The sequence below is a fragment of the Malus domestica genome, chromosome 15 (genome assembly GCF_042453785.1).
Source record: "Malus domestica chromosome 15, GDT2T_hap1".
Taxonomy (NCBI): domain Eukaryota; kingdom Viridiplantae; phylum Streptophyta; class Magnoliopsida; order Rosales; family Rosaceae; genus Malus; species Malus domestica.
Window position 1 is genome coordinate 52,797,804 of NC_091675.1, and position 20,477 is coordinate 52,818,280.

Here is a 20,477-nt window from a genome sequence, read left to right on the forward strand (position 1 = left end):
GAGAAATAGGGGCATTGCACAGGCCCCCAATTGAGCAGGGCCCATAAAGTTTTTGCACACCATAATATATAAGGAAATCTTTAAGGGAATGAATCTCCATTTTTTTTATAAATAAGGATTAGTTGTGGGGCTCACATTATATTAAACATTAACGACTCGAACAATGTATTTTTTAGGTTGCACCTTATAGGTCATTCTTGCAAAATATTAGTCAAATTGAAAATATTTGAGACATTTAATTGAGTTCAAAGAAATTGACAAACATTTTGTTCTCTAAGAAATATTTAAATTTCATCATGATAATTAAATAGGCATATGGTTTTGGATTAAATTGAGTTTTTGCAAGAATAATCTATGAATCGAGACTTATAGACGGTACGGATCATTGAAGTTCGACTTAAATAAAGGGCCTATAAATATATTATAAAATAATATAATATTTTTCATAATAAATAAATAGAAAATAGCCTCATAAGAAAAAGAATATTAAATCATTTCTCTCTTAAGTCCATAATTCATAATTATATTCTTAAGTAAATCCCAAATAAATGGAATCAATCAATTACTTGGACTGAGGTGCTAACAACCCGATTCATGTAAAGTATTTAGCATATATTATCATACGATTGTTGATTGAATTTGCATAGTAAATTTACATACTTCATGTTTTTATTGTTAATTTTACTTTAGTGTTTCTTAATTGATCATGAGTTTTAGTTTTAAAATTAGGAGCTTTAATGAAAAATGTCTGGACCAACTTTAATTTAACAAAAAACCACCTCAAACTTTTATTTAATGAAAATGGCTTGAGATTTAATAAAAATGACAAAAGTAACATACAACAGGCCAAAAAAATTAAATCTCATGGGCTGAAGCAAAGCCCAACATGCAACATCAAATCTTTCTTCCAACTTTGCCCTTGTCAGAGATTAACCCTTAACACAACTTCACATTATTTATGACATTGCCATCGAGCCAAAAGGTCAAATAAAACCAAAACTATTTTAATTTTCAATTTTTTTTCTTCAACAAATGTTTGCAACCATTGCCCCGAATTAAAACTCATATCATGACAATTAATTCAAGAACCACAATCATTAACTTTTACTCTCCTCTCAAACCCATAATTGTCAAACATTGTCCATAACCTACATCAAACTCATGATTCCTTTGAAAAAAGTGCAATTCACAAACCAACCTTCTCAAACCCAAATTTTTTCAACGTCCATTTCCGTTTTCATAGCCTACCTTCTCAAATCTAGATTTATTAAACTTGAAACCAAACAAAAATTACTTACAAACAACCCAAAACTCCTCAAAATTAAAACTAAGCAAACAATTTCGAAAAAATATAAAAGGTCGTACCCAGTGCACAAGGCTCCCGCTTTACGCAGGGTCTGGGAGAGGTGAATGTCGGCTAGCCTTACCCCCATTTTATGGAGAGGCTGCTCCCAAGTGAAAAATCAACAAAGATTATGAAAAGAAAATGTCACCTTTGATTCTCCTTCAAACCTATGATTCTCCTCCAAACCTGCATGTCACCTTTGTTTTCTATCTTTTATTTGGGTTTGAGCATCTGTGCCCTCACCCTTTTGTATTTTCCCGTCTCAAACTCTATCAATGTTATTATTATTCTTGATCAAAAAAGAAAAATGTCCAGGGAATAAGACCGAGACTAATTCATAAACTCCCAGAATATATTATTCCAGGGGGACATGTCAATGAGATGTATGACTTGACTTGTGAAGTCAATGCATGCTCAACCTATCACAATAATGCCAATTATCTGCCAACAAGATAATATTACCAAGGAAATAAGTTATAGTGGTTTTGGAGAGTAAAGAAATAATTTAAAACTTATTAGTGCTTTTCAAAATCCTTATCCAAACACAAGGTAGTGAAAACCTTGGCTCATAAGACTGGAATTCTCCTAGTTTTAAAACTCGTTAGTTTTGTTCAGTTTAAAAAATAGGTGTAATTTTGCTGTAGTTTCAGAAATAGTGTGAGTCATTTTGATTCAATTTCAGAAATAGTATAGGTTATTTTGTTGTAGTTTTAGAAATAATGTAGGTTATTTTTATGTAATTCTAGGAATAATGTTTATTTTATTCCCTTCCGGAAATAGTATAGATTATTTTGGTTCAGTTTTCATAAATAGTGTGGGTTATTTCGTTGTAGTTCCAGTAATAGTGGGTTATTTTGCTGTAGTTCTAGAAATAGTGTGAGTTATTTTGGTTCAGTTTCAAAAATAGTGAGGGTTATTTTGCTGTAGTCCCATAAATAGTGTGAGTTATTTTGCTGTAGTTCTATAAATAGTATGAGTTATTTTGGTTTAGTTTCAGAAACAGTGTGGGTTATTCTGCTGTAGTTTCAAAAATAGTGTGAGTTATTTTGGTTCAGTTTCAGAAATAGTGTTGGTTATTTTGCTATAGTTTCAGAAATAGTGTTGGTTACAGAGCAATACCCAAATTGAACAAAAATATATCCATTTACATATTAATTCTCCCAAGAGTAGTCGTATTAAAGGTATGTTTAGAAGTGACTCCGGATTTCCAAAATCACTTGTGGCATAAGCATTCGCCTCTCTTATGTGTTTTCCTAGAAATTCACTTCCAAAATATTTAAATCGGGAATTAGTGTTACAAATTTAGGGGTTAGACGAATATGCATATAGCGGAAAATGTTGGTGGAGGTTTGGGAATTATATGAAGGAATGGAATTGGTCATGAATAAAAAGTAAATAAAAATCTCTAATTAAATAAGAAAACAAATAGTCTCCATTGGAGCTTTGGATTGGATCAGGATCCTCTCCTGAGCCTATCGTGAGGATCCTCCTGAGCAAGTCATCGGATCGTTAAAATTTTATCCAACGGTTATAAATAAGGAACTCCACTAAAAATTATAATAATTGTAACCGTTGGATAAAATTTCAATGGCCCGATGGGTTTGTTTAGACCATCTCCAACCCTTTGGCTAAAAGCCAAATTTTTTAGCCCGGAAAATTTGGCTTTTAGCCCAGAAACATCTTTTCTGCTCCAACCCTTCTGCCCTAAAATTTTAGCCCGGAATTATTAAAGAATGAACTTAGGCTAATTTTTTTCTTAAGTCAATTTTTAAAAATAAATAAATAAATATGTAGATTATTGTAAATTAATTTTATGAACATTTTAATCTAAAAAAATTTAAATTCCGATAAACATTTGGCATTTAGCCAGCGGGGAAAGCTGGGGGGTATTTGGCCCAGAAATAACATTTGGCATTTAACCTAAAATTTTAACATGAGTTGGAGAGTGTTTGGGGGGGGGTAATTTGGCTTTTAGTTCAGGTTTGGAGATGGTCTTAGGAGGATCCTCCCGGTAGGCTCAGGAGAGGATCCTAATCCCTCTGGATTGACCCAACAATGGACACATAAATCGGACTTTGTCACTCTGCATGACTTCTGTCCCACTTCCTTATCCCATTAATCCCTCCATATTTATAGAACCAACCTGCATTCCATGGAGTTGCAATTCAAGGTTTTCGTGATTTTTCTGCTGTTTGCTTTTATATTTTATTTTTTGTAATTCTTTTTTCTGAATACTTTTGCGGCCAAGCAACAATGTTCCCAATAGCAAACCCTGACCTTAATATCCCACTCAATTCGAACAGCAAGACACCAAAGATTGAAAGATTGAATTGAAGTAAGTGGACCCAGGTTTTTCGTCAGTTGAGATTTTGGGCCAGAGCGGGTCTGACAAAGCAGTGACAGCGATACTCGAATGTTCGTCGACAAGGCAACAATCTCTCCTCTCCTCTCCTCTTCTTCTTCGCGAGAAGATTGTCATTTTCATGTCACCATTACAATTAGAAGGCCTATTTATAATTTTTGGGTAGGGCCGCTAAATTCAGGAGGACCTAATTATAGATTTGCTTATTGACATGATTTAGAGACGGCCCTAATCGTCGGCATCCGCGTCTCTTTATTTACCATATCGGTTTGGTAACTTTGATGTGTGCTTGACTGATCGTGGACAAATTTTCCATAGGATCATGTGACAATGACTGCAATCTAACCTCGTACTTTTCTCTTTCTTCTTACCTTCTGAATATTGACAGAGATCAATTTTTTTGCACTTATTTTGTGTGTCACTTCTTTGTAGTCTATTTTAGATTGACACGTATTAAGTTTATGAGAACAAATTTAAGGAGGATTAAGTTTACTAACTCGTGTCAATACGATAGAGGCCACATAGATGTTTCACGCAAAACGAGTGCAGAAGATTTGAACTCATACTAATATACATGTTAATTTGCCTTTTGGGTTTCCAAAAGAGCAACTCAACCAAAAAAACATACATAATTTGTATGATTTTTGCATATACCACTTTAACGCAGTGGTGGAAAGCAATCACGCTAATGCCCTGTGCGGATTTGATCCACATCGATTATCCTTCCCCCTAACAATTTACTATTTAAACCCACTAACGCTATTGCTTACTTAAAAAAAAAAAATATATATATATATATATATATATATTATTTTTAATTTTATTTTATTCCCACATTTACTAGCACCAATTATCAATCTACAGTAGAATAATTGTTCGAGCTTTGGCCAAGACAAGGTTGTTATTTGGCAATATCGACAAGTTATTATGGTTTAAACATAAAAATTAGAAATGTAAAATAAAATAAAATAAAAAAGCAATAGTTTATTATTCTTTATTGGTGTTACTGTTGAGAATGAATCTCACACGTAAAAATTGATAGACATTGCATGTGCTTATAAGTAATTAGGCAACTTTTCATATTGCTAATTGGTTTTATGGTGGAACCTCAACTTTGTTCATGGTATCAGAGTATGGTTGTTCCACGTGTGAAGCCCAACAACTACATGTTCCTCATATTAAGCGATTGATGTTGTCCACGTGTTAGATTAAGGCGTGTTGAGAGTGAATCCCACATAAAAAAGATGATGGATCTTGCATGTACTTATAAGTAATTGGGCTACTTCCCACATTGTTAATTGGTTTTATGGTTGAACCTCAAGTCTTCTTTTTTTTTTTTTTTTTTTTAACTACACACGCACATACATATATATATATATATTTATTAAGATAAATCATTATTAAAAGATAATTATGATAAAAACCATAATTTTATCTTTTAATGTTAATAAAATTAGGGATGTGCTATCCACACACCCCATTTTACTTCTCACACACCCCTTGATAATTTCTGTCCGTTGATCTTCTTCAATTCATTCCGATCTGACGGCCGAAAATTAAAAAGGTGTGTGAGAAGTAAAATGGGGTGTGTGGATATCATACCCCTAAAATTATCTTCATTTTTTCATCCGACGGTTGGAAACTATGCCCATTCAACGGCTTTCATTGCGCGGGCCAATAATGTAATTTTGGGTCCAAACAATATTTATTAAGGAGAGCTTGAGAGTTTGAAATTGTACAATAATTTACAAACAATTAAGTTTTGAACCCAAAACCTATACGTAAAAACCCAACACTCTATTAGCTATAATATTTGACACATGCAAAATTTTATTTTTCACTGATAGTCCATCACAGAAGGCCAAATTTCTGAACAATTTTAATTAGCTACACCGGATGAGAATGAAATAAAACGAAAAGAGTGCATAGTTCATATATCTATACTATTATTAAAAGAACCCTCCATGTCAACTTTTTGCCACTTTTTTTCCTAGCCCTCACTTTGATATACAATACTTACATAAGTAGGGCAAAATAGTAATTTTGTATCTTTTAGGAAAATGGCAATCATATCCCTATTTGTCCTATTTTACCCTCACTTTTGATACATAATATTTACATAAGAGCAAGTCCACCCCTAAGGACTTTGCGCCAGCACCCAGCGTATTTATCCACTCAAGTGAACAGTAATAGGCCAAGGCATCTCCACCCCTAAAAAAATGCGCTGGCACCTAGCGCATTTATTTGGTGTGTGTTTTTTTTTTTTTAAGTTTATTTCGGATAAGATTTTTAACCAATTTCGGATAAAATTTCAAATAAACTTAAAAAAAATACACACTAAAATAAAATTACATACTCATCAAATAAACTTAAAAAAAACACACTAAAATAAAATTACATAAACTCATCAAATAAATTAAGGATGAGCTTTTTGGTAATTTTTTTTCACACAAAAAGTATATGAAAGCTTTGGTAGAAGGTGTAGAAAATATTGAAATGTGGTGTAAGGTGGAAGATGAGGGTTAGGTATTTATAGAAAAAAATATTAACTTTTTTAAAATTTTACTGTATTTTTTTTAAAATAATCTGTATTTTTTTATATTTTTAATTAATTTTAATGTAGTTAATTAATCTGGACCGTTGAATTTGAAAAATATTCAAATCCAAGAGCCCAGGATCGGCCACGTGGCCAACGCCAGCAAATGGCCCAGCTTCTTGGTTAGCCTGTTTTGTGCTGGCCCAGAGACCAGCTTGGGCTGGGTGTAGGCTGTTTTGTGGGCTGGAGTGAATGGACAGAGTCCCAGCCTATTTTTTGTGCTGGGTGCTGGCCTAATTCACCACCGGTGGACTTGCTCTAAGGAGCACAAAACAGTAATTATGTAATGTTAAGATAAAATATGCACTTATTAAGAGAAATTGTCACACCATCATTATTTCATACTCTTTTTAAAATTTTAAAAACTAATCACTCCTTAATATAAAAAACAAAAAACAAAATGAAATTGTTCACACACACAAAGTGTGTGCTCATCTGCTAGTAAATATTTATAATCAGAGCCTGGATGCTTTACATGAGAAGAGCATACAACTCCATATCTCTGAACTAATCCTCAACTGCTAGCTAGCCGAGCGCTAAATACCAGGATGGTACCAAGTAGTACAAATAGTGGCATGAATGCAACTACGTACGTACGTAATAGTTGTAACAGATGATCACTCTTATTCTACATAATAATATATGGAACCGAGCCAGCAAGCTAGTCATCCATGCATGCATCATCAGTTGGGAAATGGAGGCTTGTGTGGTGGTTTTTGAGGTGGCTTGACAGGGCGAGTTGGGGGCTTCTTCCCAGTACCAGTTGGGGGTTTTAGTTTCCGAGGTGGCTTGTGATCTGAGTCTCTTCCCTCCTCCACCACATTCTCTTCAAGATGACCATCATGATGAGGTGGCTCATCTCCCTTACCCTTCGGTGGCTTATCTCCCTTACCCTTTGGAGGCTGCTTAACTGGCTTTGGTTTTGGGTCGTGTTCAGGGAATGGCTTGTGATCTCCATCGTCATTATGTTCAAGTGGGGTTGGTGGCTTGCCTTTTGGAGGTGGCTTTGGCTTCTTTCCCTTAGGAGGCAATTTCCCATCCAATGACTCTGCCTCTAATAAACGACGTCCGGTGTTTTGTTCATTGTGAGGCGGCTTGTGCTCCGGTGGTGGCTTCTTACCCTTGGGAGGTTCATCATGACCTGGGCTTCCCTTGTTCTTCGGTGGTGGCTTTTCTCCTTTTTGGGATTCCTGATCACCTGGGTGTCCTGGTTTGTGCTTGGGCGGTGGCTTCTCTCCTTTCTTCGGTGGCTCGTCACCTGGGTGTCCAATACCTGGGGTATGTCCTGGTGGTCCTCTCTTCGGTGGCTCATCACCTGGCTGTCCTGGTTTGTGCTCTGGTGGCGGCTTTTGTCCCTTTGGAGGCTGATTGTGCTCTTGAGGTGGCTTTTGTCCCTCGGGAAATTTGCCTTCCACCTCTAGCAAGTGGTGTTCATTGTGTGGTGGCTTGTGCTTGGGTGGAGGCTTCTCTCCTTTGCCCTTGAGGGGCTCGTTATGTTGGGTTGGGGGCTTCTTCTCCGGGAATGAGAAAGGCTCTTCCTTGTTAAGTGGGGTTGGAGTCTTGTAATTTGGTGGATTGTGGGAAGGAGGCTTGTGAATTGGGGGTTTCAGGGCAATAGAAGGAGTTGAAGTGGTGAAAACCACCACTCCGACAAGAAAAACTAGCACGTAATTGGGAGACATCTTTAGACTCTTATGTTCTGGGATGCTTCGAAACTAGTAGAAGTGAGTGGCTTTTTATAGTGATGGGACAACACATGTCGCCATGCACTTGGATTTTTTTAATGAAATGTGTGGACTCGTCGAATTTTGTATGGTTTGGTTTTTGTTATGTTTGTACAATTTTATATATGAGGAGGGGTCCATTTAGGGTTCTATTTGAGTTGAAATATTTGACAACTTTTACGTTCATACCGGGTAGGGGACCTGTAGGAAAGCTAAATTACACGGTTCACAACTCACATGCGGTCAGTGACCTGGTACTCTAGCATCACTGATCGATATTATATTAGAGATAATGTTTTAACTTTAGAAACGACAAGACAAATAGAAAATATAGCAAGTTGCTTTTGCTCGTTTTTCTTTTAAACAAGTTGGAGAAAACAATTTTACTTTCTTTTCGAAATAAGTTCGAACTAAATGGCCGTCTATATTCGTGCATATAGCCGACTGTATATGCACAAATAATTTTCAAGTTTTCTCTTCCATAAACTAGAAATATTGACTCAAATATTTGACGTTAATGCTATAAAAATATTGAGCTAATGATTTAGTAAAACAAACAATCCTTTGTAAAGTTATTCACACACAAATTATATATTAATCCATCGAATTGTAGTATATATCTCGAATATAAAAGAGATTCACTTCAGCAAATTCAGAGACTTATACCAAGTTAACAGACTATAGCGTAGACCAAATAGTTGTAAGAAATGAAACTCACTTGTGCATCAAATAAATATGGTACACAAGACATTACTCTTTCTTTTTGTTCTATTCCAACGATAATTAGTGCCGCCTTCAATGGTTTAAAGATATGGCTTATCAAGTTGTGATAAGATTGAGTGTGGTTTTAGGTTCTTTTTCACCTAGTGATTCATGATGCTGGCTTATTATATGCTATCCATAATCACTTTAAGGAAATAAATTATGGAAACTAAATTCACTTTTGGAAAAGCTAGCATGATGAAATTAATAGGATAAAATCATCGGTCCACAGATTTTGCTTTTTGTACCAAGATCTTGTGTATCCGGTAGAATGATGGAAGATATTTTACCGACTATATATTTTAAGGAAAACTAATGAAAAAACTTAAAAATTTTGAGTTTTAACGATAAGGACAAAATAAAGGGTAAAATGAATAGTATCATGGTTGACTTTTTAGTGTAAAAATGTAGTTTTTCATTAAAGTGAATAATACTGGAAGTTTTTTGTTAAAGTTCTATGTATTTTATTTGTTTTAAGTTTTTTTGTTAATTACTACTAATCCCTATATCAGCGAGCCTGCAATGGTCTTTCTCCTTTTTCCACTTAGGATGATGACATGTATTTAATGTCGATATAAACGACACTAAATCGCAAGTTGTTTTAGTGCATAGTTTGCGTGGCTAGATAGCAGCTAGCTAGTTAAGCAGAGGCTGGCATGATTTCACGTAAACAACATAAAGCAATTTCAAGAACCGATGTCAAGATTATAAGAGTTGAGTGTATTTGTGGTACTCTTAAGTGTTTTACAAGTTTTGTCAAGAGCATTGAAATCTTTTCTTTTCTGTTATGTGAATTGTGAATGACTGAAGAGATAAACTTTTAGTACCCATTTGAATGGAGGAATTCCAAATCTATGGATTTTTTTGATAAAATTAAAAGATTAAATTGGTTGTTTCAACTATTACAATCATTATATGCGACTATTTAAATAAGTGAAGGAAGAAAACAAATGAGTTTCAAATAATTCCTTGCATATTGTTATTTCAAATTCATTTAAACGTACTACTTTGTGTGTAGTTGTAATCTTATTTGTCAATTCCAAAACGTTTCTCTTAAACTTCTTCCATGCGAAGAGAGAGCATTTTAATACTTCTCTTCAATTCTTAAAAGGTTTCCACAACTCGAAGCCTCTGGGCCAGTCAAAAAATGCAGAGAAGTTGAAGGTCAAATGGTCCATCTAGCTTCCGTGATATAGATGCAACATGATCGAAATTTCCTTTTGTTTGCTTTCAGGTCTATATGGTTGCGTTTGCATGTGCTGCTGTGCATGCACTTATATGTTGTCGGTGTAGTGACATTGTGTGAAAGCATGAAGGCAGTTGTATGAGTCATGTGGCTGCTTTTTCTACAGGATCTGAAGAAAATTCTCTCTGTCACCTCGCCATGTAAGGTTACTAATTTATTTATGCTATAACATTTATGTACTTATTCAAAATTATATTCTCTAGGTCCCTAATATTCATCAATTATGTTATTCATGTAGATGGTTTAGTAGCACTTTGGGATAGTGTCACACCACAAAGTTCACGATGAAGAGATTTTTTATTTGACGTCACTTCACCTGGAGGTCACAAATCTACTCATTAGGTTGTTAATGGATACCTATTAAGACTCATTTAGTTTAATTTCACCTTACATTATCGTCACCACTATCAATCTTACATTTATATTATAATGATATCAAATTAAACAGGTCTTAATGGATACCCGTTAACAATCTAATGAATTGACTAGCAGCCTCTAACTTCACCAAGTAGCTAGAGTTATCATTACTTACAACTATAACACATACATACTTATTTATTATATTAATCTTAAGTTCCAAATTAATCATTTATCATGTTCTTTATACAGCCTACAAAATTACATGAATTAGTAACATAGTCACACTACAAAGTTTCTGAAGATTCTCTTCTGCAATTTTGTACCTCAGCCTTTCAACTTGTGGGACATTCTGTTGACTCTTTGTATAACTACCCTAGTCAGCGAGATGAAGTAAAGCCAGACTTCTATGCATTTCACAACATAAAGCATAACATAGTATCAAGGCATGCATGTGGACACAATTAAGTATTCCGTTACATTTTGCAAGTGGTTTTGTACTGGTCCTAGCATATATGTTCACGAGCAGTATATAAAGTCGACATTATGATGAGATCCCTGGTTGATCTCTGCGGCTCTGCCGACATGTTCTTCACAGCTTAGGGTATTGACAAAGATAAAATATAGTTGTTTTTCTTTATTTTTATACCAGCACCAGTGTGGTGAAATTGAGCTCAACACATCCAATGCATATTAAATATTTTTAACCAATTAAGCTACGAATTTCTTACAATATTATTATTATATATTGTTAAAATTTTAGAAATGCGAGCTTAATGGTTCAACACCAATATTATTCTCAAGTTAACCATTTGTAGCCTAAGAGGTGAAAGATTTTTTCCTTAAGACCTCGGCGTACTTAGGATAAAACTATTGTACATAATTTGTAATATTTTGTCAAATCTTCATTGTGGGATTTCCGCGCTACCTCATGTGGAACCATATCTCCAATCGGCCACACGTGAAGAGAACTTCAACATTGGGAATGGAAAGACAAGCACGTGAATGTTGAATATAAGTCCCACATTGGAGAATTAACAATATATAAGTATATGAGTTCACTCCGAAAAATAAAGACGTCTTTGTAATAAAACCCAACAACCACTAATAGGTGATTCAATTAGGATAATATTGGCGTGGTTAGGAGTGGGCCAGTGACTGGTCTCCTTGATGATCAGACATTGTACCAAAGCAGGTTTGATTATGAGTCATGTGGGTATCATGCTTGAGTTATTGTGATTAATGTACCACCATGCTTCCACACTTAATCTCGAATGTGGGATCGGCTGCACTTGTGGCCCACTATGTTTTGGTCACATGAGAGGGGGCATGTTGAATATAAGTCTCAAATCGGGAGATTGTAATACCCCGTATTTAAAAAATTGGAGAACTTGAGTATGTAATTTTGGATATCTCCACTTTAGATATTTTTGTGGTATCTTATGTGGCAATTTGCAATCATCAGAAACTCATTATTATGGTGATTATTCACTACTCTATAGTGATGGAGTGGAAGTCTATATAGCATAAGTGCATGTGTCTAAGTGCATGAGTTTGGCTTTATTTTCTCACAAAGGCTAAGTAGAGTTTTGCCAACCATTAGAGAATAAAGAGGAGGGGTTAGTCACCACTCTAGATAGGTTGAGGTGAAAGTTGGTAATTAATAGAAGCTAATAATTAGGGTGTGGAGGTGGGAAGCCTTTGGCTTATACGTATGGCTAAGTGTTGAGTTTGGTTTGCTATTTTTTCCAAGTAGAAGTGAGTTGGCAAGTTGAGTTAATGTAGAGAGATTACTCACCCCTAAACATTTGAGAGGTGTGAGTCTATATAGAGCCATAGACTAGGTATGTGTATGTATTGGCATGCATGTGGCAATATGTTGTTGTTTTAGAGTGCTTACTCACTAGCCTAGGAGAATTTTAATTAATTGTCTATATTCTCTCTTCAATGCTTCAATCTATCATTCCAAATTTTCTAATGAGGTGAGAACGGGTGGGATGCATATTCCTTAGAGATGAACATGGCCTTGGATGCTTGTATCCACCTTGCATAATATTGATTAGCTTCACACATGTCTCTTTGCCATTTGAACACATATTAGAGCTAAGGTTTTGCTTAACATTTGTTGCCTTGTGATTGGAACAATTTCATGGTGATGATTAGGCTTTAAGCCATCCTCCCTTTCATATTACCCAATTACCTTTCTTTTACTTATTGTTAAGGCTTTAAGCCATCTTTCATTGTATTTGTATGACCCTCATATATAGTGAAATACAATGAAAGCAAACACCAATGGATGTAGTCGATTTGGTGAACCACTTAAATCTTGTGTTGTTTACATTTTGAGATCATTGTTATGAAAGCACTCTCACTAAACCATCAAAAATATCCATTTACTTCCCTTGAGAATATTGTAAAATAAGGGGGGAACAAATCCCAGAGAAATACATGAAACCTTGCCCAACCAATCTCCACCAAACTCCATCTATCAAAAGAAAGATATCCAAAAACTAGAAATTCGTCCAGCCTATTTAACAGACTAAAACACCATCATCCATAGATTATATCATAATACTTTCTTCAGGAGAGTTGTTTATCTGTCTCTCTACCATGATGTATCAAAATGTCAGTAAAATCCAACGGTGCGATCTTCCAATATGTTGAAATTACAAACTCAGTCTCTAATCCCGCAGGAAACTGGACAGCCAAGTTATGAGCACTAAAACCCCATTTTTCGTAGCTCGGGTCGAAACACTTCCTTAACAAAAGTTATTCCTTATCATCTCCTCTATAACATATCCAAAAACCACGATAATCTAATCTATGTGATGACTTATATTCCAGTTCGAACAGCTGACAGTTTCAGCTGTATTAAAGAAGAAGAAGTAGAAGTGGTGGGCTAAAATAAAAAATAAAAGATGATGTTTAGAAAGGGAAAAGCTAGAAACATGATTCCATGCCCTGTGGCCTTTGAGACATATATTTCACTCTAAAAATTATTTTCTCTAACATGGATGTCTATTCTTTTCTAATAAAAACAGGTTGCTTGACCAAGATGGATGAGACGTTGGAAAAACATATATTGAGTGAGCAACATTATATATGATGGATTATAAATTATTACTTTGTTATTAATATTATGATTATATTATTCTTGTTACTAATCAATTTGATTTATGTTGAAGCTTGTAGGCTTGTAAGATAAAGTGTGAGTATTGATATCTATGTGAACATGACATATACATATGCATTGCAAAGCAAGAAAAAGAGTTGTGTTGAGTTTGTAAGGTGTTTGAGTTGTGAGGATATTCAAGGGCTGAAGTTTGACTTGAATAATAATGAACCTTGTATATGTTAGGCGTAGGGTGCAAGGCTTGAGTATACAAATTGGTTGATTATAAAATAATGAAATCTTGTATATGTCAGGCATAGGGTGCAGGGCTTGAATATACAATTGGGCGTCAAGGGAAGTGCATGTTTAATAAAGTGGAAATTGAGAGTTTAATTACAAAAATTGGGTTTAAGTGATGAACGGGAGTTAACTAATATTCTAACGTACTCGGAGCCAAGTGGTATAAGCATGGTATGGGACGTGCATGCTTAGGTGCCTTAGGTATGTGTTGACGGGATTAGAAGGGAGTAAGTACATTCATCCATCTCATTTGCATATATTTTATGTATTCAAAAGAATTGTTACAATTTAATTATTATTTTGTTAGTAGTTTTTGTTGTGAATTAGTTTGTGCACTATAGTTATTCCGATGCGTATTATAAAAAAAATTTGTATGTAAGATTTTGTTGATGTATGGTGTAATTGTTATAATTTTTATTTTCCACCATATCTTGGTTGTAGAATTTATTCCTATAGTTAAGATATGGCTCACACCCTAGCTCGTGAATAGTCTTTATTCGCAGGTCGGGGTGTGACAAAGATTAAGAAAATAAGGTAGAATAAGTGTATGAATTCACTCTTAAAAATATCACGGCCTTTTGTGATAAACCCAATACTTAGTAATAGGTGATTAAGATGAGACAATGTTGTGAAAAACTCATTGGCGCCAAGTGCTATATGAAATATGAATATTAAGTAATAATAGTATGGCACTTCGAATTTGATATGAGAAATTTTTTTAACCCTTAATTTATGTATCAAAAGAGTAGTGTGAGATAAAAGGTTCTTTTGATTTTATCCCATCTATCAGGAGGCCTGTTTCAAAGTAATAAATTTTTTCGCACCAGGAGGCTCTTAAAAATATTTATGTTATGAAAGAACATGAAAATAAAAAATAAACAAATTCTTATTTTCTTAAAATCTGCTATATTTATTTGATATTTAAGTAAGGTAAAAATTCCAGATGTACCCGTTCAATTATATATTGTAACAAAGGAATACCTTTTTATGTGAAAAATGCCTGTATCAATAATTATGATTTTATGTATGGACAATTCCTTAATATTTTGTTCATTTGCAACTATATTTTCTTTGTGCGGCAGTAAAACAAATATACTTTTTTGGAGAGAGATACTATTTCACTAATCGAGTTACAAGTGTCCAACATATTCATACCTAATGATTTGCCACAAAATGGTGACGAACAGATAACTTGTACAAATCTTACATTTTCCAATTCGATCTGATCTATTCATTTGTAGAGCTATTTACTTGATTGCGGACATATATGGTACATTCCTAACAGAGGGATAAATAGTCAATTTTGAAAAAACTTATTGTCAACCTCTTTTAGATATGAATCTGTCTGATTCAGAAGGAAAGAACTTACATCAGTATCTCAATTTCAATTCAAACATGGGTTTGATTCACAATTCATGTTCTAAGAAATATTTATCATCTGAAAAGAGGAAAAACTGGGTCTTTGTCTAAAGAAATGCCTTGAGAAATGGCAGATGTATAGAACCTTTCAACGAGATTGTATTTTTTCAACTCTCAAAATGGAATATAACACAACATATATGTCAAGGTTTCATACTTCGACAGGATACAAACATCTAAATTTGATATTTTTGGAATCTTTTTTAGACCCGTTGCCAATACTAAGTAACAGCCAAAAAAATTGTATCAAATTTTTATGATATTATGCATGGATCAGATATATCATGGCAAATTCTTCTATATGAAGAAATGATTCATCAAAATAATGAGTCACCCTTGATATCGACACATCTGGGATCACCAAATATCTGAGAGTTCCTCTATTCAATCATTTTCCTTATTGCTGCTCGATATCTTGTTTGTACACATCTATAATGAGTTACAGATAGAGTTCAAAAAGTACTAACATTCTTTTTGAACAAGAGACACAGTATGGACAAATAAAAAAAACAAGAGGAAACAAAACGGAATTTTTTTCATATACTTTTTATACATAACATATATAAAGGGTGTATCTCCGACATTTAGATGAATAAATGTGTATCATGATTTACTGAATATGTACGTCGACTTCATATCAATTAATTTTTAGAAAATATTCATATAAATTACTGATGTGCCTGGAACTGAAATTGTGTAAAATTGCCTCTTTCACTAATGAATCATAATTACAGTACTGAAAGGACAAATATAGCATTTGCTATGTACAAAAGAACTCCTAACAACCTTATATAAATTACACACAATTGTAAGAAGGACAGAGATCCTAGCTGGATCTCCCCCACCAAGTCCTAAGGATCTGGAGATCTGGACCCTTGAAATTTGATCAAATGGCTACAATTATTATTACTTTTAGAAGGCCCCCTGTTTGTAGTTGTTGAATCAAATTTCAATGATCCGGATTTCCAAATCCTTAGGATTTGGTGGGGTGAGATCCGGCTGGGATCTTTGTCCTTTTAAGAAATCTACTTGCTGACTAGACTAGATAATAACAAATTATGATGACTAGGCATTTTCATCTCTAGTGCTAAATTTTAGCACGGCAGGGTTAGGGAAAAAAAGGAGGAAAAGGGGGAAAAGTACAACAAAAATAATAAAACCTTATATCATCAAGTGGGATCGGTTATATGAATCCTAGAACGTTATTGCGCTCGCATGTCTTTTGTTAGATCCAAGTATTCCAAATCTTTTCTTACATTCTCTTTCCAAGTATTCCTAGATCCTCCTCAACATTTTAGCATGCTATTCATAATGCTATAAAATGTCAAAATGCCACATTGGTTGAAAGGGTGAGTAAGAAAAGGGATGGGTGGGCCTAAATAAAATGAAATGACACTCCTGCACAGCAGCAGTAGAAACCAAAAAACCGACACCAGGCTGAGCAGCCATTAATTCCGATAGGACCAGAGGGGTGGAACCACGCTCTTGGGCTTGATTTCCGGCGAGGGGAGGGGCCCTGTCCCTCTGTAGCTTCGCCATTGTGGGTGGCATGTGTAGCATTATAACAACACAAAGGGAATAATTTCTACTCGATCCTTTCTTCTTCTGCGCACGCTGTTTTTTTTTTTCTCTTAATTCTTTCTTTGACTTGATCAATCCAAATGTCCAAAATAAATATGAATGCGGAGAGGCAAAAAAAAGTGTGAAAATCACTCAGACAAGAAACATCCGTTATCACTTCTTGAGAGTCAGTCTCCATCGAGTCCCCTTTGATTCTGTAATTTAATTCACAACAATTGTGCATTGCACCAATGTACTGGTATTTTCCCAATGCACCAATGCAGAACATCTTAAAACGACTGCCTTCTTGATTTCAGGTATCGAATTTGGAGCGCGCACAGACCAACTTACACAATCTAGTGGTGGTACCTCATAGCTTAGGGGCAGGAGCTGTGACTTTACGCAAGGCAACTGTTGTCTTTGAACCAGATGAGCGCCCCAGGTGCTTGCAGATAAAGTCCCCAGCCAACATGAGCTTTTTAAGATCTACATGGGTCTTCAGTCCAAGTCCATTAAGCATGTACACAACATCTTCCGTGGCAACATTTCCGGAAGCTCCCTCCTTTAGCATACGGACAACCCCCAAGACCTGATACTGATGAATCCACTGTGAGGATTCCTATCTGCCAAGATGAAAAATGTCATTCCAGTTCGATTATCCTTTTTTCTTAATATATGCAGTTCTATTATCCTTAAACATTAAGATCAGTCAGAATTCTAGAAGTATGGTCCGCTAAATCATGTAGTCACAAGAAAGGGAATCAACTTGTGTTGGAGTGGCCCTAAAAACCTATTGTCTCAAGTTTTAATTTATACTTTGGATAGTGCACCTTTTTCACGAGCTCCATTTGCTTATTTTGATGTCCATCACGCTCTACTGTGACAAGCTCAGCACTATGTAGATGACTTCCAATCCAATACTGCATGTTCGTACCAATTTCATTGAGCTTGTTAGTATGCACGTATCCACAAGCACTGCTAGCACTCCAAAGTATTCCTCTCAGACCATTGAGTAGGCAAAGGCGTATTGAGTACCCTCCTTTACTTGTCCCTCGATAAGTGCCAAATGTACTTTGGCTTCGTTTTCGTACTTGCCTTTTACTTTTTTAAATAATTATTATGGAGGCCTTTCAATCATGAATTGTTTATTGATAGTGGTAATTGGGTCGAAAATCCAAGACAAAAACAATCGTTTGAAGACTTATACTTTGATTTTGACTGATCTAATCATGTCAAAAATTGCAACTACCTACATTTGGTTTAATTTTCCTGCTAAATTCAAGAGCAGTGTGGATTACCTGGAGTGACGCTAGTATGTTTGAAATAGCTTGCCCATACGTGTCATGAAAATGGACAGCAAGCTTCAGTGGGGACCACACCAACAACAGCCTCAAGCATTGGAATGACACTATCTAGAGTGGAAAAAAAAAAAGAATTTTAACGAAAAATCTACGATACTGTTTAATTTAACGAAAAATCATATTTTTATACTAAAAAGTCAAACTTGATAACAAACAAACAAAATACACTACCCAATCCTCTTCCTCCGCATCATTAAGATAACAACGCAAACTACCATCACAATCACTGGACTTAAAAAGACAGGGTCTGAAGTTTTTACTGTTAGGAACTTATGACATCTTTTGGGGATGTTTTATTTTATATTTTCACAGCGTCAGTGTTTATCCCAGAAAGCATAAGCCTTGAGGAATACACCACAGCCAAATAGTGTCTACTATATGGGATAAACGCTAAACAAATGAGACTAGTCAAAATAAGTGAATGGCACACTACAAGCCGAGCCTCATGCTGCACATTTCTGTAACTTTTCGGTCTTGAACTTCTAGTTTGGCTTTCCAACTTCTTTGTTTACCCAAATGAAATTAGCCCAAGCAAAATTTAACTTTCCCAAAGTCAAAACACGCAATCACTGGCCGGCAAACCCACATCATAGCATGAAAGCTTAGAAAGTTTCTTTTTTCCTCCCATTTTGATGAATACGCTAAAAGCCTAATAGAGAATTTAGGATGGCAGAAGGAAGTAGTATAAGTTCAACAAGAGCCAAGGCATGAGCCAACTAAATCAACAAGAAGAAAGGCGGACAAAATTACCTGGAGTACCAACACCAATTGTATCACCAAGAGAAATTTCTGAGCAACCCATGTCATAAAGTTCTTTCGCCACATATGCTACTTGTGATGGGGATATCTTTCCTTCCACTGGACACCCCACAACACACGATATGTATCTAAAAGGATTAGAAAGGTATAATATTGGAATACTGCTCAGAAAAACAATAGAAATTAAATAGTTCCATATAAAAATATTATTTAGAAAGAAAGTAATTTAGTTCCACTGGGAGTGAGAAGAACCCATACCACCCTCCCCGACCCCCAAAGCGCAGAAAACAAAAAGTAGTTAGAAAATATACCCACAAAGAGGAATTAAAAGCTTTCTGGCAGCAATAGCAACATCACTATGACAAACGAGACTATCTTCAATACTGCAGTTTATATTTGATTTTGAAAAAGATTGAGAAGCCGAGGCAAATATGCCAACTTCTTTTGCACCAGAAGCAATAGCTGCCATTTCATCGGATGAGGATCCTCTCCGGATTCTCTTTGTGAGGATCTCGGAGATCCTCCAATTATGTTTGTTTATCGTATATTGTGAGACTAGAAGTACTGTTTATATTTAATTTTAAATAAAAAAAATTAAAATGATTTATGACCGTACGATATACGATGAACGGACACAATTGAAGGATCGCAGGGTTTCTCACAAAAAGGATCCTCATTCGTCTCTCTCTTCTTCAAATCTTTTCTTCTCCCATTTTAGTGCAGTTTAGAGTGGAAATGTCATTTGCAAAACTGCAAAGGGTTTGGTCTAATGAAAAGTGAGCAAAAGTTTGGAATTTCTAACTCGAATTTGAGCTCTCACAAATGCATTTTTTGAGCAACCGGCCCCTATTTTGGTGTATTGTTTGAACCGAGGCCAAAAGTTCAATAGCCTTATTATTCTTGCATTAAGTTCCCTGATTTAGTGAATCATGAGAAAAATAATATTGGATGAGACTATTCAAAACCCTAGAATACAGAAGTTGGCCTCATCACCTTGTCCTTCTTGTACGTTGGATTATATAGTCATTCATTTTACGGGGCAAGAGATTTGACATTTATGGATTAATCAACTGCGCTTCTAAGTTAGGTTGGACGAACGCACCGAAATCCCAAAGTGTCAGAGTGTCGGACACTCCGACACAGGTTGAACATGATCAAGACACTGGTCAAGGGGCGGGCATTTTTATAAATTTGAAAAATATTTAGAGTCAGTTTTGGAAACATAAAAACATTGAAAGATTTGGGGCAATTTGGAAATACAAAAACTAAAGCCTAAAAGCAACCCGTCCTAACCCAACTTCAATCTCTTATATGCGCCTCCTTCCACTTCTCTTCTTCCCCTCTTCGCAACCGATGCAGCCTCTTCTCTACGGCCTTCACTCTAGTTGCATTCTATTTTAATTGGTTGTTTAATTTGTTATTGAGCATAAACATATCTCTTCTTGTTTTTTTTTTTCTTTTTTAAAAGGAACAACTGGTTACAAGTCACGGTTATACATATTTTTTAGAAGCCGAAAAGACTTACATAGTCATTTCAGCTTCCCTCTAGCTTCTTGTTTTAATTATTATACTTG

General features: G+C 35.2%; 1 protein-coding gene and 1 pseudogene across 1 annotated transcript; both read right to left on the minus strand.

Moving 5' to 3' along the window:
• Positions 1-6,704: 6,704 nt before the first annotated feature.
• On the minus strand, positions 6,705-8,022 carry LOC103403615 (early nodulin-75-like). Its single transcript, XM_070813851.1, has 2 exons — positions 7,619-8,022; positions 6,705-7,561 (listed from the first exon to the last, which is right to left on the minus strand). The coding sequence occupies exons 1-2, from the start codon at positions 7,983-7,985 to the stop codon at positions 6,987-6,989; spliced, it is 942 nt and encodes a 313-aa protein (XP_070669952.1). The 5' UTR covers positions 7,986-8,022; the 3' UTR covers positions 6,705-6,986.
• A 9,131-nt stretch (positions 8,023-17,153) lies between these two features.
• On the minus strand, positions 17,154-19,372 carry LOC103416736 (hydroxymethylglutaryl-CoA lyase, mitochondrial-like; annotated as a pseudogene).
• Between the last annotated feature and the right edge of the window lie 1,105 nt (positions 19,373-20,477).